This window comes from Haliaeetus leucocephalus, unplaced genomic scaffold (assembly GCF_000737465.1).
Source record: "Haliaeetus leucocephalus isolate CR32 unplaced genomic scaffold, Haliaeetus_leucocephalus-4.0 Scaffold184, whole genome shotgun sequence".
NCBI lineage: Eukaryota > Metazoa > Chordata > Aves > Accipitriformes > Accipitridae > Haliaeetus > Haliaeetus leucocephalus.
Genome location: NW_010972620.1, coordinates 10,597,672 through 10,619,849, shown reverse-complemented (window position 1 = coordinate 10,619,849; position 22,178 = coordinate 10,597,672). Strand labels below are relative to the sequence as shown.

The window sequence follows — 22,178 nt, the reverse complement described above, 5'->3', positions numbered from 1 at the left end:
ATCATTTTCCATATTAATTAGAAGATACTACTGTACAATTTATGTCAATTATCTGGCACTTTATTATGGAGAGGCAATAGCCTCTTTGTAGTCCAGGTGGCAGCAGCCTTTTCATTACAATGAGAAATGTTGCTATTCAGTTGAATTCACTAGGAGAAACACTCAGGGATTATGAGTTGCTTGTGGAGATTAGTGAGGGAGAAAAAAGGGAAGATTTGTACTAAACCTGAAGTAAACAAGCCAGGACTCCAGTGTGAAATGCATATCAGGCTTCTACTAGAATAGGGAAACCTTAATGTCTCTTCCTACAGCCTCCATCCTCTGAGCTGAGGGGACAGGCTGCTGGGTTTGCTGGTGGTATCTTGGGCTTTGCCTAGGTTTTGGAGGTGGGACTGCCCTAAGTCCCTCTCTGGCAGTGACAGGGACTCCACCACCTCTGTAGAGAGGACAGAAGGCACCTTTGTCTATCCCTGGCTGCCATTGGCCCCTATGCAATGTCCATGCAGTAGCGCTGGTGAGGGCATTATATGCCCCATAGACAGGCTGCTCCATCCTCCAGCATGGGACAGCTGGGACAGCAGCACCCAGCTTTTCCATCCTGTGAGGGCTTGCTAGGCCTGATCTGGAGAGCTTCCCCCTGTCCCAGCCTTGTGAGCTGCATAGAGATGGGGTGGGGGGCAGATACATTTTAACCTGGAGTTTGTTGAGGGTTTTTTTTGCCTTTTGCTTGATGTGAGATCATTCAGTCAGTTCTTTTCCAATTGCTTCTGTGCCGTGGTAGCTAATGACTGTCTTACGGGTGTGGAGAGGCTTTAGCAAGGTGCTGTTGCTGCTGACTGATTGCATTCTTGTCCTTTGCTGATTAAAAAGACAGTGTAGAGCCCTTGCATTCTTCTTGCTTCTGTTTTTCCTTAATTCTTCTGTCATTACTCTGTGTGCTTCCCAGAACCTACCCACCACCAGGTCCTTTGCTGGGTGGCATGAATTGGTGGTGCTCTCTAATTTTATGTTTTAGTAGGGCAGAGACTGCAGTTGTAGATGATGAAGGATTCTGCGGGTTAAAAAGTTACTAAGCAGTGAAGCGTACTGTGTCTGCCAGATAGGTGGGCCTTCATTCTGTGTGTTGCCCCTTAGATTTCATTGCCGGTACAGCTCCCTCTCTGGCTTTGCTGCTAACAGTGGCTATGTTCTCCTGGGCAGGATGGGGATTGGAGACTGCTGTATGCAATCCCCTTGTTTCCCTGGGACAGGCTCTTCCAGAAGGTCTGGTCTCTCCTGGGCGAGTGCAGCAAGTCAGCTCTTGTTGAGGATCAGTCAGAGAGAGCAGCTCTGGTGCAGTAAGGAAGGAGCCTGTGTGTAGATAGTGGTACAGCAAAGCATGGTCTGTTCTGGGGGAACTGGTTTCAGAGCTCATGTCCACAAGAGTCCACTGACCCTTTGGAGGTTGTCCATCCCGTTTGCAAGGAAGCGGTAAGCTGGTGGATGCAGCAAAGTAAAGAGCTAAAAAGTCTGAAATAATCTTGTGCCTCTGGGTGCGGTGGCACACCATCGTGTGGCACGGATGGGATGTTGCGGAGAGCTGAGCCCCACGTCAGCCCCTCCGTTGTAAGCCAACCCCCCTGCTATGTTACCCTGAGGGGTGCCTCTACTCACAGGTTATCCTTACTGGGGAAGAAGAGTTATGGGCCATGGGCAGTTGTAGCTGCAGGAGCAAGCTGAAACCTGAGTGCCACAGAAAGCACTTGCTGTTAAGAGCAGCTCCTGAAAGGTTGGTTTGGGGACATGTACGCAGGGACCTGAATCGCTAATGTTTCTCTGGAACTTCTGGAAAGCAGTCAGTTAGTGAGTGGTGGGGCAGGGGGTTAATCTGATGGCAAATTATCTTTAAATTACAGTGGTGCAGCTCCACTGACTTCTGGGTTGTTGCAGTGGAGTAAATGAGCAAATGTAGCCTCTAGGGCTGATACAGGTAACTGCAGGAAAGGAATTCAGCAGCCTTTACTTTTCTTGTATTGACCATGTCTGAGTTGCTCACTTCTGTCATACTGCTTTTTTAAGACTCTGATCCCCCTAAGGTAACCTACAAAAAGAGATTTAGGTTGTGACTCCTCTTCACTTAATATTTTTCCACTGTAAAGATCCAGTAAAGCATTTTTTTTAAAGAAGTTTGCCCTGCATGTTTATCCTTGCAAACTGAGGAGTGTCACATCTTATCTTCCCTCTTGCTTGCTGAGAAGCTCCTTGGAAATCATCTACAGTCCATTTTCTTCTTTCTTTGCCTGACACTAGAAGTGGTGTTCTTCCAGCTGCCTGTGAAATTTAAAAAACCCCAAATATCTATTTAAAGTCCGTGTGGAAGAGTCTGGCTAAAAGTCCCTTCCTTTTTAAGTTATTCATACTTCACTGTCTTGGAATTGATGTTTTCTAGTCTTCCATAGAGACTTCTAGGAAGACCAGGTCAGACAAGACCTTGAAGGAGAAATGTTTTAATCTTAAAATTAAATTCCTCTAGTTCTTTTGTATCTGGCAGAAAAGTGCAGATAAAGATCTCATGTGTTTAATGCGAAAGGGCGTTCTTCCTGCAGTAGTTTTCCTGAGCAAAAGTCAAAGCAGTGTGTAAGAAGGGTGAAGGATGCTAACATACAATCTTCTGTTACACAGAGGATGTGAGTTTTTGTCATCTGTATAGAAAGCTGATGCCTTTCAAACCTTCATGTTAGATGCTCTTAATACCTTCTGCTGCTCTTTAACCTCTCCTCTGTCTAGCAGCTGCATCTTAAAGAGCAGATGAAATTGTCTCAAGGGTGGCAGGTCCTAATCTCAGTAACAGTTCCTATCCATTATAGGGTATGAAGTGAAATGATCTGTGAGTGGGTTTATCCCAGATCCCACGTAGCACTTTTTTTCTCAGCAGCAGCAAGAAAGGGAAATTATCAGGCAGTGAGAAGAAGCTGTTTATTTTTAACTTACCCTTTCTTTTTAAGTTCTATTTCATAATTAAAGGAGATAAGGAGTGGAAGCCAATGAAAATATATAGCTAAGGGGATAAGCTGATCTCAAGTTCACTGCAGAGATTATGGTAAGTAGTGGCTAACACAGTAGAGACTTTGGGGCCTCTTGTTCCTTCCCTGTCCTCCTCCTAGAGTATCAAACTGAGTTTTAGCTGCCTTTCAAAGGTGACACAGGAGGGCCAATTTAAAGGATACTGCTTACAGAGCTCGCTGCTGCCCTCAGAGTTTACTATTCCGCAGCGTGGTTTAAGGATGCCTCTGCTGAGTATCTCTCTACTCAGAGCTAGCAAGGAGGAATCCTGATTCTTCATGGAGAAGCGTGTACATCCATTGTCTGGGCACACCTATGTGGTACTATGCATGACTGTGTATGGGGGCACAGGTGACTGAAGAGGAGCCCAAGGGAAGGTTCCTGGGGAGTGGGGATAAAATGCCTCCACTCTGAGTTACTGCTGGAGAAGCCTGTTCTACTCCTCACCTTTCAAACAAGGTTTCTCCCCTGCAGCTTATTAATCTTGGTCAACTTGGCTTCCTCAGATTGACAGGAGGATGGCCCTCTGATTCATGCAAGCTGTTAGATTCTGTATTGCTCAAAAGAAAGTGCATTATGCTATTACTCTCCATCCCTAGTGGATAGTTGTATCCCAGAGTAAATTATTCCTGTACCCAGGTGGCTTTCTTTCATCATTGCTCTTGGCTCTGTGATACTTGTTGCAGCTTCTGTACACAGGAATAAGAAGGCCAGACTGAATTTGGAGATGGCTGTCATTGCAGGGGTTCTTCCTCTGCCCGTGGAGCTGACAAAGGCATTAGGAAATGAGTCCTGGAGAGGAGGCTGCATGCTCTTGCAGCAGCAGGGCGCTGACAGGCTGTTCTTAAATAACATTGCAAAATGCTGATTCCTACCCCTAGCTTGCCTCTGCAATGCTGGAAGACAGCTGAGCTGCAAAGAGACTCCGCTGTGTGACCATCTCTCCTGGGAACCACTTCTGGGACCCTTTTTTGCCCCCAGTCCTCATTTGGATGATGCCCTGTGGCTTCTGCTACCTCAGGCCCTAGCCTGTTTCTAAGCATTTACATGAGTGTCTCTGCGTACCACTGTCACATGCAAAGTTTGGAGGAAACAAGCTTTTGAAGGAACCCTAAGCAAGTCTAGGTTTCCTAGAGTAAAGGATATAAGGACACGATTCAGTCCTGTAAAGGGCAGGAGCTGCCAGCTGCCTAAAAGGGCAATTGAGGGTAGTGTTTACATTGTTGGGAGGACAAGAGGAGAAGTAGAAGGGTTCCTTATTGTTCTGGTCACTGTAGTCTTAAATCCTCTGCAGTGCTTTTCTTAGGATCTTGTCTGATTTGTGATGCCTTGAGGCAGAGTCCTTTTCCTTTGCACTTTATACTATGTAGTTCTCCTGGCTGAGGCTTTTCATGAGCAGAGGCTGCTGTAATGCAGACCTCAGATGTTGGCACTCTGTTTAGCTCTCAGATCAAATGGTAACAGCCTAAGAAAAAAGTTCATGTGTTTAAGAGAATTGTTTCAAGCATATGTTTTGCCCAGGAGTGCTGAGCTATATGGTTCCTGGTAGGAAGATTACTTACCATCTCACAAATGCTTTGAGGAATGTGTTTGTCCATGTAATGCTTTGAAGCTAAAAAGCATTGTGGGAGTCACTCTTGGTGTTCCCTAGTTAGGAAAATGAATAGTTCAATAGGACAGAGATATGTAACTATGAATTTGCAAGTATAGCCCAGTGCTGGGAGCAGAGTAAGGCAGTAATATAAGCTGGAGTGCTTTGATTGCGGTGAAGGCAGATAATAAAATATCTCCTGGGCAAGAAGACCTGGATTCGTGTCTCCATCTGTTTCCAAAACCAGAGTCTGTACCACAGTGGGTCTTCTCTTAGTGCCTGTCAGAAGCTTGTTCCTATCAGGAGAGAAGTGCAGTGCTCTGTATGGAAGCTGACCTGAGCAGCTGTAGAAGCTGGCAGTTTAGCAGATTGTGAATGGTGATTGGCAAGCCAGGAGGGAGGTGTGCTGGCAAAACTAGCATTGGAAGGACCATGGGGTCAGGCAAACCTGTGTTTGCATAGTGCCTACTGTGTTACATTTGGGTGTACACATGGTAATTAGCTGCTTAATTTGATAAGATCGTGTCTACTTCTCCTGGTGACATACTAGTATTTGGAAAACTGCTGCTGTCATAGATATAGGCTCATCCACTGTTCTCATGAATGGAGAAATTCTGTAAATTTGAGGGCTGTTTCTTACTGGCATTAGGAAGACTTTAGTGCCCACCTCCATGTTGTTAGTCATGAGCCAAATATTGGCTGTTAAAGCCATGTATATTGCAAAACCAGGTGCCAGAGCTGTGATCTATCTCGGTCTTGCTCCTCCTATGCTGAGGTGTCTGTGGTTGCTGACTCCTGTGCTGCATTTGACTGTCTCTGGCAGGTTTTGGAAGTGGTACGGTCCAACTACGACACGCTGACCCTGAAACTGCAGGACGGACTGGACCAGTATGAGCGCTACTCGGAGCAGCATAAAGAGGCTGCCTTCTTCAAAGAGCTGGTAAGATGCCTTGATTCTGCAGAATCAACAACCCTTTTCCAAAGCCTTTGCTTATGGCCTGGGCAGTGGCATTTGGGGTATAGCTGAGCAGCCCTGTTATTCCATTGGGCTGCCTTCAAAGACAGGGCAGGAGTAGGATCTGAATGGACACTGCATGTCTCAACAGATCTGAAAGCTCCCTGGAGCTCCCTGCCCTGCGATTCATGGCTGGGGAGGAACCACCAGACTGCTCAGGCCAGCAACCAGTTAGTCTCTGTCCCTTCAGCCATGGGGATTCACTGTGCTTTGTGGTGGTAAATTTGCGTGGTGGAGAAGCTGACTCCTCCCACTTTGGGTTTATCATGCAGGGCAACTTGGCCTTTTTGTTGTTAAGGGGACCACAAAGTATGGGACTGAGCAGAATATGGGATGCTGGTGAAACATGTGCCTGCTCATTGCTTTCCTCAATCACTCACAAAATAGGCTTCCCAAGCAAAGAAAGCAAAGGCATTCCCTAGAAATGTCTCTTTCTGCCAGAGGAGAAGACTAATGGTAGGAAGCCTCACAAAAATAATATAGCAAAGACAAAACCGAGTCCAAATAATTTGGGTTGGTAGTGATATTCTTCAGCAAGCCAGCTTGCTCACCCTGCTCCAGAGAGCCCTGATGCAACATTTTCTTGTCCGACAGCCACATCACGAGGGAGGCAATGTTTTTGTAGTGGCTGGTATCTGAGGGGAGCCTGTTTTTCCTCACTTTTGCATCATTACAGCTTCAGCAAAGGGAGAGATCTCTAACTCTGGCAGCCTTCTCCACCAGTTTGAGAGCTGATTCTCTCTCCCAGCTCTGTCCTTGGTGATTGATGAGTAATTGATGCCTGCCCACTCCGTCACGAGTCTGCATGAGTTTGGGAATGTTATACCTCCCTCTTTCTACTCTGCTCCAGAGCAAGCACGCCTGAATTGGTTTTGCTTCCTTCTACAGAATGCTTTTTAATGTTTTTTGGGTCATTCCAGCACTTCCATTGGGTAGTATACGGGCAAAACCACTTGCAATCACTTTCATGCCATTTTTCTGTGTTCTTTTGTGCCTATTTTTGTTTCTCTGGCCTGCTGTTTGATACCACATCTGGAATACATGCAAAGACATTTGGCCGTAGCCTTCCTGTGACACTGGCTTCTCCTGTTATTGTACCCTGCAAATAAGATGCCTTCATGTTTCTGTTGTCATCTCTTCTGTCCCAAGGGCTCCTGCCCACTTCAGCCAGCATCTCCTTCCCCAGCCTTTTGGCCACATGACTGCTCTGCTTCCTGCATGCCCCGCTTTCCATGTGGCCTGGCAGAGGCTCAGGCTGATCATGCCAATTGATTAAAATGACATTCTCAGTCCTAAGATCATCACAGCTACAAACACTTCAGCTGAAATTATTTTCTTCCTAGCCTGATGTTTTTTTTTTTCCCAAATCCCAATTTTGTATCACTTAAGAATCTGTTTAGCATAACAAGTCCCTCCTCAACTCCCTTCTGAAAATTGCCTGTCCAGGTACCCCTGGGACCCTCTCCTCAAGAGCATATGAAAGCCTGAATAATTACTGTCTAAATGTGCTGATTTGACCCAGTTGTGAATCTGTTTAATCCACATTTCTCTAGATGCCCTGAGAATTGGGACCCTATTAAATGTTCTTTACTCACAGCTACAGAAAATCCCCTGCATTCCATTAAGCCATTCCCTCAACACAGCAGGAAATCAACCTGATATGTTATGATTTGTCTTCAGCAAACTCAGCTGGCCTCTTGTCCTCCACACTGTTTTTACCTCTAGGTGCACAGTAACTGATGGCTTTATTAATTGTTTGAACAACTCATCAACAAGGTCCTAGTCTGCCCTGTCCTCCCCATATCCTTTTCAAACCAGGTACTTGGCTTCCTTTTTGCCAGGCTTCTGAGTCTTTACTTCGGCTTCTGTTGCTGGTCTGATGTTGGACAATATCCCCCTACCCAATGCATTGTGTTTAACCGCTGAGGTTTGCAGGTTTTCATGGTGGGGCCAGAGTGAAGTTGCTGCAATTTTCTTTGTGGGCTCTGCCAAAGGAGTAGGGCTGGTGGTGAACCACAAGTTTCCACTATGGTTTCCAAACTCATGCTGGTCCCAACAGGTCTTCCTGAACAGGATCTTTTTGCAAATAATTCTTTCCAGATTCTGCCTGGTTTTCTTACCTCTATCTGTGTGATTGCATTAAAGCAGATCCTTCTTGGTGGGGAATGACACGCAGGAACCATTTTCCTTTTAGGCTGCCTTTTCATCTCTCTGTGCTGCCATTAAGTGGGTGAGCAGAAACTTCCCCAAGCCATTCTCTTGGCTCCTTTATGCTTAGAAATCTTGTTCTCACTCCTTTGACGTGCTTTGCTAATGCACTGCTTCACTTCTCTGGCTTTGCCTCAGTGCTGCTCTTTCTTGCTAATCCCAAAGAAAAATCTGCTTTCTTCTCCCATTCCCTTTTCAAAGAAGCTTTCAAAGGCCTGCAATACTGCAGCCACATTGTGGTGGAAGGTGATGTGCGGAGTGTTTTATCAGCTGGGCTTTCCGGCCTGTTGTACTGCCTTTGAGGGGCTAAAGGAAGGAAGTTAGGAAGTTTTCTAACACTTTTTATTTCTTTTCCTTTGAACCCTCAGGGATGTCATTTGAGGTCTGTGCTGCTTTGATAGAATGAATGGTTTGGATGTGAGCTTTTGGACCCTTACATTGCAGCTGGAGGAATGTGTGGAAAGAGATTCAGCATCTTTCCAAAACATTCACTGTCTTTGCAGTTGGATAGGTTTCAGCAGAGTCTCAAAATAGTCTGATTAGGGATTGATTTCTGCAGGGGAAATTACACTAATTTGACTTTTAATTAGATATAGTAGTCAGTGTAAACCTTCCTCCCATTGTACAAATTTCTTAAGAGCTTCTCGTTGATTGGAAACAAGTTTAATTGATGGGACTTGCTGTGAAATGGGAATGTCTGTACAGTGTTGCACACATCCAGCTATAATGACACAAAACTAGAACTGATTAATGTTTTCCTCACATGGTTAGTGCCACTGCTTCATCCATTCTTTCATTTGCTCATTGTTTTCCAGGTGATGTCAGCATTTCATGCATTTTCCATTTCTTCAAAGTCTGTGGTTTAAACGTGATCCAAGCTGCTAATAGGAGAAAACAATTTTAAAAGCTCTTCTGGCCCTAGTGTACTCCAGCATGCTCCATACAAAAGCAAGAGAGGACACGTGCTCTGCTTTTACTTTCTTGCAGAATGAATATTAAAGCTCTGAGCTTACTTTCTGAGGCTCATTTTGGCCCCTTGTATAAGAACACCGTAGAACTCTGGTAGCTTCCAGGCTGGCAGCCAGGCCTGGGCTGCCCGCTGCACCATGAGCTGGGAGTAGTCCTGGGATATGTAGCCTTATGGATGGAACAGCTCAGCCAGACTGCAGGAAGCTTCTGAAGTTTATCCTTGTTACAGGCTGATACCTCCTTGTGTCACCATCTGGTCTTTCAACCCCAAAAGGGAGATGAGCTCTGACTCCGTGTGCTGAGCCCTGGTGCTGGAGATAACTTGATTTAACTTTAATTTGAGCTATTCTTACCTTTTAAGCTGGTTGGCTCAGAGCTGCCTGCTTTCTCAAAGCAGAAGAAATGCTGGGCAGAGATTTGTAGAAATGTCAGAGTCATCTTGTGTGTTGTTACTATGCCCACCCCCCTCCCCAACTTGTGTTAAAGCAGATCTAAGTTCATCTAGACTGCTCTTGACCAAAGTTTGTGTCTAAGCTCCTCTTGAAACCTGAAGCTGTCTTTAAGTGACAAGAGCTCCATGCTGGCCCCAGGTGATCTACTCCACTGCTTCACAACCCATAGGTTTGAAAGTATTTCCTCTTTTCCAATGTAAATCTTCTTTGTCTTAAATTAAGCTGAGTATTTCTTGCCCCATCCCTGGGGAGCCAGAGAAATAGTACTCACTGTTCTCTTTCTGACCTCATTTTACATATTGGAGAGTGTTTGCTCTATCCTCCTAAACCTTCTCTTTGCAAACTAAACAGGCTTAATTTCTTGTGCTCTACCCCATAGCTACAATTTCTGCTAAGCCCTGTGTTCTCATCATGTGCCACTCCAGCCTCCCTTTCTGGGCTTGTAGAGAATGCCACCACATCCTTCTTGGAGACCTTGATGTGTATACAAGTTGAGCATCTTCTAGTGCAGGTGCCTGGCCCCTGGCAGCAGTTCCTGAGGCCAGGAGCTCATTTCTCCTTGTTCTTTCTGTTGCTGGAACCCATAGAAATGCTTCTAGTCAGAATAAGGATGCTGGCTTACACTACATGTAGTATTTGCCCCTTTTCTGCAGGCAGTCATGTTCCCCAGGGCAGAGGACTCCCCGCATCTGTTTAGCCTTGTTGTTCCCCTCTTGTCAGAACTGACTGGATCACTGAGGTGGGGAGCACTTGGTAGGACTGGGACCAAAACCTGCCAGTGAGGGTCCTGTCTCCTGGCTGGGAGACAGCCCAGTGCAAACCAGTGTTCTGGAGACCACTTGCAGTGGTGCTTAACATAGGCTATAACCTGTGGCTATCTTACAAGACATGATCCCAAACTATTTCAGTATGGAGTAGGTCAAAAGACACCCAGAGAAGAGAAGTCAGGGGGTGCTCCAAGGGGGCAAAGATGCATGGAGTCTCTGCCAAGCATCCTGATGAAGGAGAGTTTGTGGTTTCTGCAGATGCCATAAAACGTAAATATGCTGTCTTTAAGCGTAGACATCTTTGCTAGCTTGCTCAGGTTGTTAGGGTCTGTGCAAGGAGCTCACTGGGATTAATTTCACAGCTTTCCCTGTTAACCTTCCATGTTTTGATTTGCTTCCCACTCTTACACATTCTGCCTTTTTGGGAGCTTTCTGCCTTTCCCCTCTTTTTTTCCTCACCAGGGCAGCAAGTGGGACCCTCAGCAGTATAAACATTGCTAACTTGCTGTTCCAGCCCCCAGTGTCAGATTCCTTGTTCTGCTTCTATATAATTCATCCCCCAGTGCTTTTAAAAAACACAAAACACTAACCAGGTCAGCAACAACCTTATTATCACAGGCTCCAAGTCTCTGGGAACTGTAATCCTGTTGTTTGGATGAGCTTGTGTCAGTTTTGCTTTCTGTCACTGCTGCACAGTCGCTGACACAGATGATGTTTGACTTTGTTTTCTCGTTGCTGAGTGCAGCTGAGACTGAGCCCAGTCTGGGGCCTGTGTGTTCGGCCAACGAGTCTGCAGGCATGAAGGGGGAAGGGAAGCTGCTGTGCAACAGGGCTGCCCAGCTCTTCTTCACAAACTCTGCGGGTGACCAGAAGTCTGGGCATCATTAAAGGATAAAGGTGTCTCTTCTTCAGAGACAGCTAGTGAGCCAGCTTCAAGCGTAAGGCACTCAGCACATAATACACACAGCTGGCTCTGAACCCATGGTTTTCTGTCAGCTTGGGTGATAATTTGTGTTTACAGCAGAGTAGCATGGCCTCTGTGCTTTCCTTGACTCCATGTCTTTGGCTCTGCAGGTTCTGGAGCAGGACAGAGGCCATGGCACTGCATTGATCTAGGAGAATGCTGGCTGGCACTCCAGTGGACACTGGTAGAAAAAATGTTCTTCCAGCTGCAACCTGGAAGAGCTCACTTTTCACATCACTGCCCCAGAACAGGAAACACATCATAGGTCGTGCATCCAAACAGAGCATCCTCTCCCATCCCTGTCTCATCTGGAATTTACTCTGCTTGCTGGGATGTCACTGTAGACATTCCTGTTATTCCAGGAAGCAGCTAATCTTCAGAGATTTCTTGCTAAGCTGGAGTTTTGGAGCTGGCTTCAGCAAGTTGTCTGGGGCTATAACAGCATGCAGAATGGTTTCATGCTGAACCTGGAGGTCAGCCATGTCAAAGCTGCCATGCTTACGGGGAGCCAGGAAGAGTCCCTTGGCTAAAACATCTTGTTTTGTCTCTGTCAGGTTCGGTCTATCAGCATCAATGTGAGGAAGAACCTTGCTTTCAACACGCTGAGCCAGGAACTGCTGCTGAAGGAATTCTCTACAATCTCTTGAGGCGGGGACACTGCTGCTGTGCAGGGCTGACCAGAGATGAGCCTGTCTGGGCAAGGACACTACAGATCTGCAGCTGGTCGTCCCTTGCCTTCCGCCTGCAGAAGGGACTGCATTTCTTTTAGGGGAGAACCTTGCTGCTGTGTGTTTGATCCCAAAGGCGTGTGTTTCAACAGGACTGGGGCTGAGGAAAGGTGATTGGCATGTTGAGGAAGAGGAGGAAGCAATTTTGTAAGGTGCCATGGGGGTGAGCAGCCGTTCCTGTGACGTAGCAATGGGAGATTCCCTCCACAGCCTCAGGGAAGATGCACTGGAAACCTTTGTAGCAGAGCTGGGGAGAGCTCACAACCAAAATAATAAAACCAGTCCAGCTTTGTGAGACAATTCTAGGTTGAGATTGCTCGCCAGCTCTACAGGGAAAGCTCTCTGATCCCAGCTGAGAGCTGTTCTTTTCCATCAGTCTGGATCAACCTGCCCTCCCACAATGTAGGTCAAATCCACTGCCATCCCATTAGGAATGGCTTTGGAGTATGAAACAGTTTCACCAAGGAGCAGGCCCTGCTCACTGCTGGCTCCTGATGTCAGAAGGTGTCACTTGAATCAAGCCATCAGATTACTGGAGAAGGAGAAATTTTGCCTCCAAGGCTGTTGGCGTACAGGGTCCAGTCTGAGCCCGTATGCAAGAATATGGGTCATCAAACAGAGCACTTTGTAACTGGAGACCAGCTCTGCTTGGGGTCACTGTTGCTTCCAGTAGTCCAGCTCATCTCTGCTGTTTCTAAGGTTGAGGGACATTTTTAGATATTCCGTTTTCATGGGGCAGAGGACAGGCTGACTCCCTCTCCCCACTCCCCTTATTGCCCATTCAGAGACTGCATTACGACAATCCTCCTCTTCCTCACAGGAACGTCTGCCTTGCACGTTTGCAAGTGCCTGGTGACCTTCATGAACTAAGTTGTCCCTGGTTTTTCCCTTGTGTGTAGCACGTAATTAAAATGCAGCTGGAGAGCTAGTTACTTTCTCACTTGCCCTCCCATCTTCACCAAGCGACTTGCAGCAACAATCTGCTGAGAACTTCCTAAGGAAGAGTTCTGGGATGATGCTCTGGGGCACAGGCAGACCTTTCTGCTCCAGAGCCAGTGTTTCAGAGGTGCCCAGGTCCGTCGGAGCCTGTTCCGAGTGCTGCGTCAGGCTGCCAACTCAGGAATACGCAGTATAAACACCCGTTCCCTGCTCGTGCATTTTCAGCTCCCAGCAGTGATGTTAGGATCTGGCCTGACTTGGTGGACTGAAGCAGAGAAGTTATTTACATCCCAGATCCATTTTTTTTTTTCCCCCCTAGAAAACAGTTTTTTAAAAAAAGTGCCTAGTCCTGCTCTTAGCCTTGTAGGTTGGTGTGAGTGATGTGAATGTCATGCTCATTTACTACCATTTTTAGGCAAGGCTTATTCATGCTAATGTGTGTTAATTGTGTTAATGTTTCATCTTTACCTGCCATGAGCATGGGAAACTGAAAACTGTGTCCTTGGCCACCCACTGGGCACAGCGACCGATGAAGACTGTATGTTTTCCTTGGGAGCACCGGCTTCTCCCAGCAGAAGATACTTGCCTCAGCAGGGAATTGTCTGGCTTTTATCATCTAAGCCAGGCACTTATTTGCTTTCCTGCCATGCAAGTGTGTGGAAATGTATACATGTCAGAGGGATGGTGCTTGGGAGAGCAAGCAGGGTCCATAAAATCACTCTGCTTGAGAACAGGCCAGGACATGTAGAAGGAGGCAGCTTCTCCAGTGGCAAATAAGTAAAAATGCATCACACAGCACCGTTGTCTGTATGTGTGGGGAGCTCTTGCTAGACGCTCTCTCCTCTGAGGGGGGAGTTTCTTATAAAGGGGGCTTAAGTTGCTTCCTTGAGGTGCAGCCCCAGCATCACTGCTGTCGGAGCATTGAGTCACCCGGCTGTCCACATGCCTCCTTTTCTCTGATCCCGCTTAGGCTGAGACTAGACAGATAGGCGAGAGAGCTGGGGGTGAGTCTGCCTTTGCCTGCGCAACCTGTGGGATTTTCAGCTTTTCACTCTGGGCTCAGCTATCAAAGGTCTCGTCTCCTCCAGGGCGCTCCCTTGCTGGGGTGAACTGAGAAGCCCAGGCTGTGACTGGGAGCAGCGCCTGAAGTCAGCCATCACCCAAGACTGAGCTGGGGAAGACTGTGGCCACACGTCCTCTTGTCACGCTGTCACCGAACCAAGCACTGTAAATGGATGTACATACAAACCTAGAGCTCAATAAATAGCAGAGCCCTGCCTGTCCAGAGTGTGCGGTGTTTGTCCTTCACAGAGGGGAGAGTGGGGTTGTTATGAGGGTGACCCCATCACCGTTTGGTGGCATGCAAGCTGCAGCAGGGTAGTCGCTTGCCCTTGGGCTCTTCCTGCCTGTTGCGAGGGAGGCTGTGGTGCCACTCAGCAATGCCACCTCCTTGGTCCAGGCTGCAGGTATGAGCCAGTAGTCAGCAGCCCTCTGCCTCTTACGTGCCCATGGGGCTGCCAGTAAGAAAAACACGAGCACGGCTGAGAGCCTGTGAGCGAGGGATGTAGAGATCTACCTGTGCACAGTATGATGCTCTTTTTGCTGCTGGTGTCAGCAAACTCCTGCTCACAGATGCTGCTCCAGATTTGCCTGTTTTGGTAAACACCCTACTACTACCTGTGTTTTGAGGCCAGCTTGAACTGAGCAGAAAGTCATTTAATTCCAACATTCAACCTCAGGACATGGCTGATGGCCCCAAACATTCCTGTATCTGATCTGAGCAGCTGAGTGTATTTTATTATATCTAATTCATAACCCAGTCTATTATTGGAAGAGCTGTTTTTGAGGCTTGGGGAGTGTGGGGAGAAATCAGATTGCTGACTTTAAATTAGGCAGCCGCTGCAGGGAGACAAATATTTTACAAACTAATGACCAAATTCTAGAGGAGAAAAATTGAGTTTGAGCTAAACTTTGGAGGGAATTATTAAAAATTGATTTGTAAGTGCCACTGTGATTTTTGGTATCGTCTCTTCTTCCCTAGCTCTTACGGGACCCATTTTTCATGCAGACTCAAGAGAGGTGCAGGTCCTCAGGAGCTGAGTGTCCCCTACCTGGGCTGCGGGTTGTCAGAGAAGGTACCATGCCTTGGCACAGGGTACCGATGGGAGGCTGGTGGAGGCTGTCAGCTCTATGTGATGGTTTGGCTGCTCCTTGGGGGTGCTGGGAGCAGGTAGTACCAGACCCCTGAGTCTCATGTACAGCGGCCAGAGAGTAGGGTGCACCTTCACCCACCTGCTCTGTTTTGTTTGTAAGCCTCTTTGTCCTCTTCTTTGTCATGGCTGTTACCTGCTGTGATCCCATCCACGTGGTTGTAACTGTAGGATTGAGCTGCCATCCACGTGAGCATGTCCTGGTGCCCGTTGGGATACTTTTCTCTCCCTGCCTGAAGAATTGGACACTGTTCCCCTTCTCTGGGGTCCTGCCAGGCTGTTGCATGGTGGGTATTGGGAGGAGAAGCTTGCTGTCCTGGGGAGAGCTATCTCCTAGACGGCACTTGCACAGGGGATCAACCCGTGTGCTCCATCTGCCTCCCCATGCTTCCCTCCTGGGCTGGACCTGCTATTCTTCCCAGCTCCCGGCCGCATGCACGGCGGGCAGAGGGAGATGCTGTTACCCCTGCCAAGTCACGGCTGCCGTCGTGCATGTTGGGGCTGGTGCACAGCCAGCAGTCTGTGGTAAGATTTACAGCTGGCTCTTGGCACTTGCAGGCAGCTCTCCATCTCGGTGTCAGCAGCGATGCCTTGTGGATATTTATTCTCACCTCCTGTTTTCTGGGCTCTGTTTTCTTGTTTGATACTTGTTGGGATGAGCAGGGTTGTACTGGATGGAAGTTTGTCCCTGTGGAAGTGATGGGGGTTTTCTGGCAGATGAGTTGTTGCAGTAACCTGAAAGGAAAGGGGTAAAGCCCAGCTTTGGGAGGTGCAGACATCCAAAGGGGCCAGGATAAGATGGGCTTTTCCCCTAGTGGGAATTTATTGATGCCTTTGCTGATGCTTTCAGGGGGAGGGCAGACAGAAAGGTAAATGATGAATGAAAGTCTGGGCCAGGAGGCTGGAGAAGGGCTGTTGCAAGGCCTGTAGGACCTGGCCTTCCCTGGGGCTGCTGAGAGACCTTCGTGCTGGTCAGGGCCCTGGTTCTCCCCACTGCAGCACAGTATGGGTGAGCTCAGGGGGACACAGGGCAGGCACAAGGGGTGACCCCAAATTAATGGGACAGGCAGCACCCTTGGGGGAGCATTACTGGATGCTTGCCTCACTCCTGTTGTCTTTTTAAAGCATCTTTAGGCCACCCTTGGCAGGTGTTCAGGGGTGCAGACCTTGAATCTGACCCAGAGTGGCTGTCACCTCTCAGGGTTGTGACTGACTGTAGAGGGACATGCTCAGGACAGGCCCCCAGCCTCTGCCCTGCAGCTGCCCACACATGACTCAGGACCAGCAGCTTGTGCACAGATGAGCCCCTGCCTCTGCTTGCCAGAACGGGGCTCCCCTGCAGCCCCCATCATCTCAGCACGTCCCAGAGGGACAAGCGTAGGGTCCTGGCCCCTGTGGGAGCAGCCGCTGTGGCTCCACGCCGTGCTCCCCTCTCCCAGCTTGGCGGCTGCTAGAGCGTGGACAAGGCCATGCTCCGTGGCCTCGGCTCTCCTGTGCTGTCCCTCCAGGGCTAATTGAATCATGTGGCTGGAAATTGAATCCAATTGAATAGATTAAATGAGCCGGGCTTGCCGCTCGCTGCAGTGCAGCTCAAAGCCTTGCCAGGCTGCTGCCAGACACTGGGAGCTCCCGGGAGTCCCGTGGGGGCACAAAGGTGCTGAGGAGGCTGCAGGGAGATGGACATCCACTGGGCTGGGCTGGTTCTCCAGCTCTACTCTGACAGATGAACCCTCAACCATTTCTCGGTGACGTGCAGCCTGCCTGGGTCCCAGGGCCCACAGGTCACTGCTACAGGCATGCACAGGTTGGGTTTTGCTCATTTCCTCTCTGAAACAATTAGTGACTAATTAGCTGGAGCCCCTCTGCTCCAGGGTTCAACCACGGCCCTCCCGGTGGCGTACAGGGGCGAGGATGCTCTAATGACCCGTGACTGTGGCAGCCGTGGCTGTGCCGTGCTCAGCAGCTCCGAGCCGGTTGCTCTCCCACAGCCAAGTGGTGCACCAGCAGCACCGGTCTGCACCTCCCCAGCCCCCATGCCCTGGTTTCGGCCCCTCTGCTGTGGCCATTGCCAGAACAATGAGATGGGATGGGCAACAGTGAGCAGTGTGCTGAGACCGCAGTCGCAGTGTGGATATCACCTCCCGTGGAGGTGAGCTCGGGCACGGGGCCCTGCCCTGGCAAAGCAGGAGGACACGTGTCCGCAGCATGGACTCGCTCATGACAGAGATGCACACCCATTTCACAGCAGGCCTGAACTACTTGAAAGGGCCCCTGGTGTGGCATCCAGCATGGTGTAAGTGAAGGTTGGAAATAGTATCTTGTTCTCTTTAAATAAAAGCCGAGCCCACAGGCACTGAGCACACAAACATGAGATGCTTTATAATGCTGGGAGGGCTCCTGAGACTTGGGGTACCTCCTGAATCCAGGAATGCTCCAGTCCAGTCTCCCCTCTCTAAAACAAGTGCTTTTCTTCACACAGATTTTGCATCTGTTATGCAGAAGTGGCAGAGAAATATTCAGGGTGGGCACGGAGCCCCCCGCAGCCCGCCCCGCAGTGGGGCCGTGCCGGGGAGTTCCCTCCTTGCTGGAAGCATGGGCAGAGGCAGGTGACCGGCTTTTGAGGATGCCGAGTGTGATGCAAAATCCTTTCTCCCTCCTGCACATCCAGATTTCTCCCACCTGCTGGTTTGCATTTGACAAAGGAGGTTCCCTTTCTCCTGCATCATTCCTGCTTGCAAGGCTCACCCAGCAGCTTGCAGGCATCTGTTCCTCCTCTAGCTTTGCGAGATTTACAGCAGCTGAAATCCCCCCCCACCCCCCGAGCAGAAGCTCTCAGCGGCTCCCACCTACCCGTGTGTCTCTGCAGGGGGTTGCAGAGATGGGAGTTGTCCTCCCCTGTCTGCCCCAGCTGCCTGTGTCCTGGGTGATGCTCTGCTGGGGCATCACCTCCTCAGGACCTGCTGCTCTGCTGTAGCTGCTCCCCCAGTCCTCAGGCCTGCAGAGACCGAGGGGCTCATCTAGGTCTCATGCCACCCAGATCCATTTCCTCTGTGGATGTACTCAATATTGTGGTTTATTCCTGAGTGAGGCCATTTGCCCTGCCTGGAGCTCCCCCCTACAGCCACTTGGATAGCCACGAGCATCCCTCCTCCAGGCTGGGGGGCTGCGTGGGTCCTGGGAGGGGAATAGCCCCTGGTGCTGAGCTGTTCATCTCTGTCTAAGGCTGCTGTTTGCTGGCATTTTTGCAAGGAGTGAGGCTGGATTAAGGAGCTCCTGTTTCTGCCCTCTGCTCCTGGAACCGGCTCCTGGGTGCTGCATCCCATGTCCCAGCCCAGGAGCTGCCCAGGAGCCCTCTCTGCTGTGGGAGCAGAGCTGTCCCTCACTGCCAAGTGTAAATGTGAGCCCAGAGGCACCAGGCGACCGCAGCCAAAATAAGATTAATGGCATCTGATGAGAGCACATCCCGAGGACTGCTATTGATGACCATGGCTTTAAAATACTGTTAACAGTGGATAAAGCACCATGATTTAGAGCACTTGGCAATTACATCTCTGTTTGATATTTCCTAAAGATAGGATCAGACTCCCAAGTCCTGCTCTCTGCATTTCCGATAGAATTAATAAGAATGGAGATATGCAATTAGACAACGCGCAGGCTGGTAGGGCAGATCGATGCCTTGTGGTTGTCTAATGAAGTGTTAAATTGCGTCTTTCCCTCTCCCAGTCCCCTTATAACAGCCGCAGCAGGCTGTTTGCAGAGGGCTTGCAGGGCTCGTCCCTGGGGGGGCAGAGCTCCCCACACCCCTCTACCCCAGCCCGGTGGGGTGCAGACCCCAGTGCTCCCGCTGCCTTTCCAGGCTCTTCTTGCTTCTATGGATGGGAGCAGTTTGGGATCATCTTGGGCTTTGTGTCAAGTCTTGGGTTTTCAGCAGGGCTGCGTGGGGACATGCATCAGCAGCAGCTAAGAGCAGGCTGCTTCCCCCAGAGCCTGAGGGTTCCCAGAGGGGAGCTGGAGGCATGGATGAGCCGAAGGGATCGGCCCCATATTGCAGGGTGGGTGTCCTGGAGAGGAACAGGGATGGTTGTGAGTGGGCTCAGCTTGGTCCAGCCTGGGTCTGGACGAGGCTGGAGGCAGCCTAGCCCAGCTCTGCCTGCAGCGGGGCTTGGCATCCAGTGCTCCGGGCGGCACTGGAGCGTCCCCAAACTTGTCCCCTTCCCCGGTTACTCCTGACGAGGCTGCGCTGGCTGCATGCTGACCTGGGGACAAACAAGCCCCCTGGACAGCGTGGCCCCGTGCACACCTCCTGGCCCCTCTCGTCCCAGCTCAGAGCCGTTCCTGGCTGTAGCTCTGCTGCCTGGGGAGCAGCGTTAATCCTGTGCAGATGTCCTTTATTGAAGCGCCGCTGCCGCTGACAGGGTGATGGATGGGCCACTTAGGGAACGTGCCTCACGCCTAGGCTGATGTGAACGGGTGATTTCCATCACGGCGAGAGTGGATGGGTGGTCCTGGGGACACCCTGCCTCCAAGAGACACACAGCACGGGGTGCGCCTCAGTGTGCAGCACTCCTCATGCCCCCATCTTACCTCCTTCTTGTCACCTGCCCCCCTGTTCTCCATCCCCATCCCACCCCGCTGCTGGCTGTGCCAAGCCATGGGGCTGGTTTATGTGGCCCTGTTCCCCCTGTGGCTCTCTGCTGCTCTCCCAGAGATGAGCTCGGGGACCTGGGAGCTTCCACAGGACCCCTGCCCACCCCAGCAGGCCGGATCTGGCCACCTGCCTGTCTTCCACACTTCCCTGGCCCTGGGAATCAGGGTATGGGCTTCACGGTGAGCTGTGCCCCATTTGCTGTGGAGCCTGTGCCACTTCTTGGCTAGCTGGGGCATGACCCTCCCTCCCAGTTACCCCTTGTAACTGGGACCTGGGCTCACGGAAGCCACCGGAGCTCTTCCCATCCTCTGGAAACAGTTAATCCAGCAGTGCCTGCAGCAGCACAGACCACCAGCAGTGCCTGCGGATGGCTTCTGCCTGCCTCGGACCTGCTGATTGCTTTTGTGGTGGACATGGCCAGGGGCAGCAGGGCTGTGCAAGGCACGAAAGCATTGATTAAAGCCCCAGACACTGCTTAGGTGATTTTCCTCAGCCTGGGCCAGCCTTTCTGCATCTGCTGCATATCCCGGTAAGACGTGCTGCAAAGGATGCTCTCTGTACTCCAGGGTGACTTTGCTGCCATGCCTGTCCCTGGCCAGACGTGACTACCAAGGTGCCCCTGCACCCAGCGCGCACGCAGCAGGGTCCCTGCCTGGGTCTGGGCAGGTGGGCAGGGACTGGACCCGTTCCCGCAGCACAAAGGCAGCGGCAGCCGGCAGTGGGCTGCTCCCACCCTGGCATCCTGCAGACCCGTGGCTCCCAGTGCTCGGAGGAACATTTAGGGGAGGATGTTGCATTTTTCCCAAGCAGAGAAAGGCTCAAAGGCTGAGAATCCTGGCAGGATGCCCAGCCCTTGTGTCTGCTAAGGAAAGGAGCTGTGGCCAGCGAGGAAGCAAGCTGCATCGCCCGTTTTCTACACTGCGGGGGCATGGGCTCTGTCAGCCTGGCCCTGGGGCTGCCCCATCCTACCCCGTGGTACCCACCAACCCACCCAGCTTTCCCCCCTCTCCCCAGTCTGGCAAAACATCTCTCGTTTGCCTGCAGGAACAGGAGCACTTAGCTGGGATAAAAATAGCCATGTTTGCCTCCCAATGGACCAGAGATGGCAGAAGGTGAAAACTTCCCCTGTGCAGCTCTGCTGGGCCCACCGCATCTGCAGTGGGATGAACCCATAGGACGCTGGAGATGGGGCGAGTGAGCCTGGGCACCGTTCACACAGCCCTCCTGACCGAGGCTACCTCCCTGGGACACCGCTGGTGCCCAGGGGCTGCTGAGAAGATGTGGCTGAGGATGCGATGGAGAGGATGGAGGAAGGAGGGCGAGGAGCAGCAGGATGGACAGGCCCAGCAGCACAGGGGGTCCCCGGGCTGGCTGGGTTCTGGCTAAGCAGAGGGGGCATCGCCAGGGCTGTCCCACGAGTTTCTCTCCAGCCGGGCTGCACACATGGGCTCTGTGGTGGTGGCCAGGCCCTGGGGAGGGCCGGGAGAGTGTGTTTAGTTCTCCGAGCATTTCTCCGCTGCGTTTTCCTCGCTAAATGGCTCTTATTTTTAGATCCAGGCAGTTGCTAAGCATCGCTGCCTCGCTAAGGCGGCTTCTTTCATGGCTTGACACCAAAGCACGCTGACAACACGCTGCCGCGTGAGCGCGGCCCTCCCTCCTCGCTGCTCTGGATTCCCTGTCTGCCCTGCAGCTCCCGTGGGCCGGGAGGGCCAGGCTGGGTGCAGTGATCAGGATGGGATGCTTTGCCTCCTCCCATAGCCCCTGCTCCCCTCTGTCTCTCTGTATAGATCAAAGGATGAAGGGAGGACAGGTGGGAAACACTGGGAGCTGGGCAGCCCCCGAGATGTGCCCAGGACCCCTGGCACGGTGCAAACAGGCAGTGCACGAGCAATAGCATGACAAAAGCCCCTGGCTTTGCCCGTGGCAGGGACTCTCCAGTACAGTCCGCATCCCCTGGGATGGCATCGTGCACACATGGCAGCGAATAACCAGAGGCAGCAGCGGGACCTCCAGCCCCCGGTGCCAGATGTACAGGTGGGGCTGGGAGCTCCTCTCTTGGCAGCACCGTGCCCCTGGAAGCCCCCCCAAGGCGTGCTGCTGCTTCACCCTTTCCCTGGGGCTGCAGGAGATGGGGGGAAACATCTTGCTAAAGGCTCCAACCCTGCAATGGGAAACCCATGCTCGGGGTGGGGGGCGGCGGGGGGGATCTGCTCCTGCACTTGTTTGCAGGCAGGCGGACCAGGGCCACCCCCCCCACACCTCTGGCTGCGTCTCTCGGCCGCTGCACATCCCCTCCGCCTCTGACCGATTTCCCATCCAGCTTCCCCCCCAGCAGGATGTGCCGCAGCCGCCCTGGACTGGGCAGGGCTGGGGTCCCTCTTCCTCTCTAGCTCCTGGGGGTCCCGAGGCGCAGGCCGGCTTGGGCACCGACACTCAGGGCTCGGGGGGCCCTCGCTCCCCCGCAGCGGGGTGTGGGGGTCTGCGCTCCTTCTGCTACCCCGCGCCTTCTCCATCCCCGTTCCCTTCTCCGTCCCTGCGCGGTGCCCGACTCCCGGGGCTCACCCAAACCGCCGGAGAGCCCACCTCGGTGCAGCCCGGAGCAGCTCCCTCCCTGCCTCTAGCCCCCCCGCCCCCCCGCCGCCGCC

At 51.3% G+C, this 22,178-nt stretch overlaps 1 protein-coding gene across 3 annotated transcripts in view; it reads left to right on the top strand.

Annotated features, from left to right (window-relative positions):
• The window catches only part of LOC104830123 (chromosome unknown open reading frame, human C10orf76), a 122,849-nt gene extending 108,927 nt beyond the window's left edge, over positions 1-13,922 (top strand). For 2 of the 3 annotated variants that reach the window (XM_010564849.1, XM_010564848.1), the window contains 2 exons: positions 5,457-5,573; positions 11,563-13,922. In XM_010564849.1, coding sequence (XP_010563151.1) covers positions 5,457-5,573; positions 11,563-11,655 — 210 coding nt within the window. In that variant the 3' untranslated portion in view covers positions 11,656-13,922. Of the gene's footprint in view, positions 1-5,456; positions 5,574-11,562 lie in introns of those variants that run through there. The other variant, XM_010564850.1, reaches the window with a different exon arrangement.
• Positions 13,923-22,178: the final 8,256 nt, after the last annotated feature.